At 29.8% G+C, this 8,970-nt stretch overlaps 1 protein-coding gene across 1 annotated transcript; it reads left to right on the top strand.

Annotated features, from left to right (window-relative positions):
- Positions 1-388: 388 nt before the first annotated feature.
- On the top strand, positions 389-2,786 carry LOC125808041 (LOB domain-containing protein 1-like). Its single transcript, XM_049487818.1, has 2 exons — positions 389-699; positions 2,405-2,786. Exons 1-2 carry the CDS (start codon positions 457-459, stop codon positions 2,756-2,758), a joined length of 597 nt encoding a protein of 198 aa, XP_049343775.1. The 5' UTR covers positions 389-456; the 3' UTR covers positions 2,759-2,786.
- The last annotated feature ends 6,184 nt before the right edge of the window (positions 2,787-8,970 follow it).

Genomic DNA, 8,970 nt, shown 5'->3' with positions numbered 1-8,970 from the left:
TCTGATAAAACATGGTAAATGACAAGTTATTAGGTAAAATACAAACAAAGGCGAATTTAAGATGAATTATGAGTACGTCATTTAAGACCTTTAGCATCATACTTTTAAGATTGTGAGTTCAAGATATATTTATCGACTGATCATTGAATCGGTGCTGAAATATTGAGTCCTTTCGCAAATACAAAATTCTTTTATATCGTCAATATATATAATTTAAACTACAAAAGTTTTTTTTTCTTCGTTTTAAAAAAAGTTTTTAATTTTTTTATAAAAAAGTGTTGATATCATATGATGTCACCCCCACCCCCACTCTCTCACCCCCGCCAGGCCGCCACTCGTTTCTTGGCTTATAAATATTGACTTCACTTACTCTGTTTTAAAGCACCCCTACTACTCTCTTTGCTCTGCTTTCTTAATTCCTTGCACGTACGCTTTTTTTTTATAAATTTTAAAAATATGGAGTCCAGCAATACGACGATCACCACCGCAACACCGTCGTCTCCTTGCTCCGTATTGCCGCCAACTAACTCTCCATCTCCGCCGCGGGTCGTGGCCACACCTTGTGCTGCCTGTAAGATATTACGGCGGAGATGCGCGGAGAAATGTGTGTTGGCACCTTATTTTCCTCCCAGTGAACCCATCAAATTCACCATTGCTCATCGTGTTTTTGGTGCTAGCAATATTATCAAGTTCTTGCAGGTACAATTTTACATTTGATAGTTGTTACTTGCTCCTGTGGATGGATTTTATTGCTGCTCTGATACACGTTGAAATTGCATGTGATCATCTCATTTAAAAACTTAAATTGATAAAGTGAGTACATTTTTATTATTTAATTGTATTCCCAACAGATTTTATATATTGTTGCATATACGTCCTATGTCTGAAAAGCAAGTTAGGGAAGGATTATCGTTGTGGGACTTAACATGTCGCCTCATGTCAAGAATTGAACATTTAGTGCATGGATACATTTTAGGAAAAAATACAAAAATTATCTCCTCTCGGATACATTTTTATCTCTTTTTGGATACGGCCCTCCCCTTTTGCATACATTCCTATCATTCTCGGATACATTCCTCCTCCGTGGGATGTATCAGGCGCTATGTATCCGCATGTGGAAGGATGTATCCGTTTTTTTTTTAATTCTAAGGGATTTTTTAATTTAAAAGAGTAGGAATATAATGTAATTAACTCTTAACATTACGAGATTTATATAATTTTTACTAAATTTTAATATGGTGCCCCAACATTGGTAATTATAAATTGAGATGAGTCTACTCTGATACCAGGTAAAGAAATGAACTTTGGACATAAATTCAGCCCAAAAATTAGCTCAAGTTTATATAAGGATACTATTTTTTCCTCATCCTACACATGTGAGACTCTAACACACGCAGCATATATACATAATTTATTCACAGTTCAATAAATTATCTTTTCTAGAATTTAGAATTTATAAATTCAAAATTCTAATTCCCCTTTAACCGACATTACAAGTAAACTCTTTTGCGCAGCCTAGATCTGCCCCTGTATTTAATATCAGTGTATTTGTAATAAAAATATCGACAACAAAAAATTGGTCAAAGGCAAATATAGGGAGACATGTTTTAACATGTACGATTTAATTTATTTAATGGCCGGACCAATTAGGTGGTAGTATTTAATGTAGTCCAATGCTACAATTTGAAAAATTATAGTCCTACTGTTATATAATTATTTATCCAAACTAACATCATAATTGTTGATAGTGAAATTCTAGTGTTGCTCTTCGAATTGTAGAGGAGGGAATTGATTTTTAAGGCCAACATGCTTTCAAATCATTTGGATAATATATTATAATGAGTACCAACAACTACATCTACTTTATAAATTATTGAAGAAGAAACTTTTTCCTGTTTACATCCTAATTACTACTGTTCTTTTCCATTTTTTGCTTGTGCATTGACTTGTCTTAGTTCTCCAGAAAAAGAAAAAAACCATCATGGCTTATTGCTACCAGCTACTCATGGCTTCTTGTGTCAAATAATGAAGAATCATACTCTTAATTCTCTCTCATGGTTCCATTTGTTGTATAGACATGTAATGACTATTGTTACTGAAGAGAGCCGTAGAGTAATGATAAAGTTATTTTCGTGTGAGTTATAAGTTACAAGTTTGATCAACTAATAATACTTGCATCAGAATAGACTGTCTCAGTACATACTAGTTTAGTGCTTAATTGGAAATTCTAAAATCATTTTAATCAATTTCAAAGCTTGGAATAATCAACTACTACTGATGTTTACATTAGGGTAGACTAAATATAAGCCACATTACATCCTTCTAGTGTGTGGTCCTTATCCGAACCCTATGTGAACGTGGGATGATTTGTTCTAAAATCATATTTTTTTTCAATTTTGATTAGGAATTGCCGGAATATCAAAGAGCAGATGCTGTAAGTAGCATGGTGTACGAGGCTAACGCTAGGATGAGGGATCCAGTCTATGGTTCTGCTGGGGCAATTTGTCAACTTCAAAAACAAGTAAATGAGCTACAAGCACAATTAGCCAAAACACAAGCTGAACTTGTCAATATCCAATGCCAACAAGCTAATCTCATGGCCTTTGTTTACATGGAAACGGGACCATCTCCACCAACATCATCCCAACAATCTTTGGACAAGTTCACCAATAGTACTATACATGCCACCACCCAAAATAGCATGAGTTTCCTAGATGAAAACAACAATTATGGGACCCTGGAGACTCTTTGGACATGATCAAAAAGGAAGATATACGTATATGTTCCTCAAACAACATTCGCACATCGAGACAGAGCTAGAACTTAAATTTGATTGATTCAAGTTTTCAAGTTCTTATTATTGAATTCGATATAATTATACTTTTGAAATATCTCATAGGTTATGTCAAAACTTTAGTGTTATTTTAAATATTATGTTTCGTGTCAAAAATAATGGATGCAAGGTAACAGAATCTGGTAAACCGGGGTTTATCTGCCTCTGTGTTTATATATATAGTCATGGGAGCAGATTTAACTCCCTAGAAGGTTATAGTGGAGGATAACACAATTGTAAATTACTATGAACGAGATCTTGATAGATATTTTTATAATAATGCTAGTTTAATTTAACTAAAAAGATAGATGTTTTTATATTTGTTCTTTCTTGTAAGTCCATTCCCACTTCATATTATTAATTAAATCTAATTAAGCCAAACTTTTTGGTCACCTAAAATAGCTTACATCAAACTGATTTTCCATGTGAATTCCGAAAAAATTTATGGTGGTAGAGGCACAAGTATGACATGGTGTGTGAGGGATTATTTTTCAATAAAAAATGTGTGGATCCTATTTTTTTATTTGCATTGTTATTTCTCTCTCCTTCTTTTACTTAATTTTTATAATTTTTATGAATAAAAAATTATCAGAATGATAGTGGGGGCCTTTCTCTCTCCTACTTTGCTTCTCACACTTCTTTTTCTCAATTTCTTCCCTTTAACCTTTCATGAGTTTAATTTACTCAATTCTTCTTATATTGTATATCTTTCTCCATTTGATAATTGGCTTGTAGATTTTATTTTTATTTTTTAAAAAAATAATCAAGAATATGAAGAGGAAAAATCTAGGAGAAAATTATAAAATGAAGACTGAAATTTTAACCTACGAGATGAACGCCTAGGTAGTCAATTAACTAAGTTATGAAAATTCCTCATTTGGTACATATATATATACATTGGATTGATTAGTTTTTTCACTTATCAAACCAACCGAATCAATAAAATTAAGTTTTTTTATTTTCTTAATTTTTTAAAAAGTTTAATTGCGTATTACACTAAAATTAATTTAATTTTTACAGATGTAAATGCTACACTCCCATACCATTATATCTAATTCAATTTATTAAAAAAGGAAAAAAATATTTTGTATATACAAATATTTATCATATAATATATTTTTCCTTTTTTGCGCATTACAATTGATATTTTTGTATATATATAATTGTTACCAATAAGGGTTTTGGTGAAGTGGTAAATATTCCTTCATCCTTAATCAAGAGATCTTAGGTTTGAGTCTCCTTGGGTACAAAGTCGCCTTTGTTCGAAAGAACTTTACCCTCAATGTGGGACTTTCCGATGCGAATCCAAATTTAGTCGAGCTTCAATGTGAATATCAGACACTAGATAAAAACAAATATATATATAATAATTAATAATTGTATAAAATAGTGTGGGTTTTTACACCATATGTCACACCACATTTTTTATTAAAATGTAATTCCTCACACACCATGTCATACTTGTGCCTCATTTTTAGTGAATTCCCTCTCAAAATGAAACATTGAATCTTACTATTTTTAGTCTTTCAAATACACAGTACCTGTCTACATTTGAAATGTTCACCTTTGTCTTGTCACTTAACCGACGATGTCATATCATACCAATTCAAGTTGCTTTTTGTAACCCTATTTTTTGAAAATAAAAAATCCCCTATATATCTTCGTGGATTCTAACTTTTTATAATTTTGATAGTATAAAATATAAAAATTCAGGTGAAATTTATTTTTTAGCTAACTAGAGCAAAATTAAATAATTTTATATGATAAAAAATCATTTTGTGTGATAAACTTAAAGTTAAATAACTTTTATGTGACAAAATGATGAATTACTCAGATAGTAAACGTTCCTCAGTTTCATCCTTAAAATTGTAAAAAATATATATCTGATAATAATCCTTAAGCTGAATTAAAAATAATAGAAATCAACTATCACTTTTGTGTGATAACTACAAATTAAGCTGAATGATAATTGGAGAGATTTACTTGAATAGTTTCTAATAATATCATAAATATTAATCTATGTTTAAGGGAGTAAGTATTTTTTATTTTTTTTATAGATACACAAATATTACTAAATAGTACTACATGTTTAAGTTTATGAAATTTAAAAGTAATAAAATTTCACGGAGATTCTAACTATAATGGAGTATAACATAAATTTGAGAGAACAATCAAATAATAACTGATATCTAATTTGATGATTTCTCAACCAACGAATGCTAAACAATCAATCCATAAGTTAGATGGCTGCAATACTATACATGAGTGAATATGGCAAATACATTACACAAGTATTTTTTTTTTCCAGGACATTACACAAGTATTTGACAAAATTCAAAATAGATATATAAAACATAGAGAGTGTCCTTCGGATGGCTCAATTGATTTGAAGGATGGTTATCCACACGAATGACTTAGAATCGATCTCCTCTCAATGTCTTCTGAGTTAAGCCTGTACAGGCTGCGGGGTCAAAAAAAAAAAACATAGAGAGTAAAATTTTTCTTATTTTCTTTTAATACGAATGAAATATGAGAAATTCCTACATTACTAACTCAATCTTAAGTGAAAATTGAAAAATCCAGTAGATGTCAAATTCTAGAAAAAGAAAAACCGCCAATTTTGTCGGATTCCTAGCTAAACACGTATACTTGCTTAAAGTTATGGCGGCGTGATCCAATTCTTCTTCTCTTTTTTCTTTTGATATTTGACTGAATACCAAGTTTGAACTGAACAAACTTCTAAAATTTGTGAATTAAAATTATAGATATAAATTATCTTATTAATTAATACATTTAAAACTAAATCATATTTTGGATTGAAGCGAGTAGTGTTTAGAAAAAATAAATTGTATAAACAGAGGCGTATCTAGAGGGGTTCAATGGATTCAATGAACCCATGCTTCTCTTTTAAGATCATATATAGTAGTGTTATATTTTTTTAAAAATATTTAAATATAAATATATGAACCCACATTCAAAGTACCATATAAAAATATGATAATGATTGGGTGCACCTCTCTAAGCGATGATAGAAATTTAAATCTTATATTTATATTGTTTTTTTTAGTAACACCTCTGCAAGTGGTTATCGATAACACTTTTGACGTTTCAACTAATTTTATTTTTTTCTTAATCTTTCAAAGTTCAAGAGTGTTACGTGAAAATTCCTAATTTTTTTTTATATATATAGTTAAATCAAATGTGTATATTAAAATTTAAATATAGTAATATTATGCTTTTGGATATATAATTTTAAAATTTTTACAGTTCATATTAAAAACCTGTAGGCTAAACTGATCAAATTTTTATTTTAGATACATTTTTTTCGTAATAGGACGCTCATCCTTTTAAATCCTGAATACGTCTACTAGTATAAAGGGTCATTGTACAGTTTTGGAGGTGTCTCTGTAGGGATAAGATAGGAGAAAGATTTAGTTGTCAACTCCAAATCGAGAATGCACGTTCCCTTGTCCTACTTTTTCTTGTTTCTTTTTGAGTTTAATCATGGCTTATGTCCTTTAAACGCGTATTAACATTATTTCTGTTCTTTTTTCTTAAAATGAGTAGATGATAAAACTGAATATTAGTAGATACTCATGTACTTATACAGAAACTAATTGTCAAATTGCATATCAACTGATTAATTAATTAATTAAATTTCCTACTTTAGTAAGTGCTTATACTCAGAATGTTTATATCTAATCAAGCGATTTAATTTTATTAACTAAAGTGTGAATACATGTCAATTAATCATGGCTTAACATATTCTCAATCTCTTAAATTTGTCAATAAATTTCATTCAAATACAAATTATGATTGATGATAAAGTGTTTCTTACTAAATATTTTTTATTCTATTTTTTTAAAACTTCTTTTACGCGTATTCTCAAATGTCTATCTGGTTAACCCAATAAATACGTATTTTTCCTTCGATCATACATATCTAACTCTATGATACTATTTTCATTTTTAATCACATGAGTGGCTGCAGGGGGGCTATCTGCTATCACTTCAATGAAATTATTAAATCTTTTAATGATCTTCATCATGCAGCGTGTTGGCAATATATCTTTTCAGCAATATTCCTTTTACTTATGTCATGTGTATAATGTCTCTTCCGAATACAAATGTACATGCACAGTCTAGAGAAAATAACAAAAATGATTCATTATGTTTGGACATAAAAGCTCGATTAACGTAGTCCCTTAACTATAGTATTGAATAGTTTGATCATTTTCAAATAATTAAGAAATTTTGTTCGTTAGATAATACTTCCTTTGTCTCAATTTATGTGACACTTTTTATTTTTCGAGAGTCAAACAGTTTACCTTTGACCGGACATTTGATTATGGAATCTTCAAATTTTTTGAAATGAAATTTATATATTTGGAAACTATTTAAAAGTACTATAAGTCACAATAATTAATAATTCAGAATGTTAAAAGGATCTATGAAAAACTTACGGTCAAAGATAGACTTGTTTGAATCTCGAAATGCGAAAAGTGCCACCTAAAATGGGACGGAGGGAGTATATTATTAATTAGTTGATAGAGAGTAACGAAAAAGGAATTTACGGGTCACTTTTGAAAATGTATATTTTGCCGTTTCTACTAAATTTTTTTTTAAAATAAAATTTCTTAGAATCGACGCAATTTTTTGAGGTTTGACTTCTACTTCGTGTTGTGTCTAGTGCAACTTTTGTGTTGCAATTTCTAGCATTTGAGGTAATTTTCTTAATGTTTGGTTAAATTTTTAGCCTTTTCTATAATTTTCCTCACATCTAATAGATATTGTAAAATTATTTAACGGTAATCAGAAGTAGTATGTGTTTTTGGTAAAAATTTAAAGGATCACAACTGATGAAAAGTATAGTTAAACAATTACATCAAATCTATCTCCAAGCGTAAGATTTTCTTTTTTGTCATTTTCTGATATCCTTTTTAGATTTTGCAGCTTAGATCACAACATTGCCACTATGTAAAACCGACATGAGTTAATTGTAAGTTGACTATCTGCCGTGCATACTCCAAAATAAATTTAAGTTTAATATCACACACACTAAAAATCTGATCATACTTCTTGTCTACCTAAACTCGCCAGGATTATTATGGAATGTCGCCAGGATTACGATGAAATGATTGAGATCTTTTTTATCTTTGATTAAAATTTTAAAATAAAAAAAATAATAATAAAAGTATCATTTCAAAAATGAATATAATCATGCGATACAAAAATATATAAATCCGAATTTATTGGATCCTCCGTGAACGTCTTTTTCTTTCCGTGGTCATCTTTTAGATTTATTTGTCTCTTCTATCAGTCGACATTTTTTTACTTTTTACTTTTTAGGTTTTGACCACTTATAAAAAGTGTTTGGATGATCCTTCATTGCATTGTTACATCATCAAAATGACACAATGACTTTTCACACTGCTCGTGCAATCACATAAAATATTTCTTTTTTATGTTATCTTTAAAGGGACAATCCTTTTTATGTTAATTTATTAAAATTAGTCGTTCATATACGCGTAAATATAAATCATCTATATTTTTTTGATTGATTTACGTTAACGTTGAGGTGTCCACTATAAGCTCATTGTTGGCTGTGAGAGGTAAAAATTAAAGATCCATAATTCAGAGAGGCAAAAATTAAAGACTACTAGTACAAAATAGAGATATTTGTGGGAATATATAACCCTATTATAAATCTCTAGCAGTTTACTGTCGGGTCAGATTATTATGGGCTTATGTCCCAATGATTCATTTTGGGTCTTTTATTGGCCCAGTTCATTAGGTATGGCAAGACCAGAGACTATTTGCCCAAAGATATGTTTCACCAAGTGGCCCATAAACTGGCAATAAACCTGTTCACTGCTACAAGAAACTTAATCTCAACAAATTTAATTCTAAAAGAAAATAAGATAAATTAGCATGTTCATTATTATAGTATGAAAATCCAAAAGAGGTAGACATAATAATGATATAATAAGAAGGGTAAGGCATAATGTTCCTAGCTTTAAGATGTTTCCAGTATATCAATGTTATTCTGTCTGACTTATTATACGACTACTATTTCATGATTTATTAAAATTAGTTTAGCATGTTTATGTGCAAACATAAAATCGTTTCTCTTAGATA

This window comes from Solanum verrucosum, unplaced genomic scaffold (genome assembly GCF_900185275.1).
Source record: "Solanum verrucosum unplaced genomic scaffold, falcon-dt-bn FXZP01000183.1, whole genome shotgun sequence".
Taxonomy (NCBI): domain Eukaryota; kingdom Viridiplantae; phylum Streptophyta; class Magnoliopsida; order Solanales; family Solanaceae; genus Solanum; species Solanum verrucosum.
The sequence above is the reverse complement of the archived record's forward strand: the minus strand, read 5'-3'. Positions and strand labels throughout refer to the sequence as shown.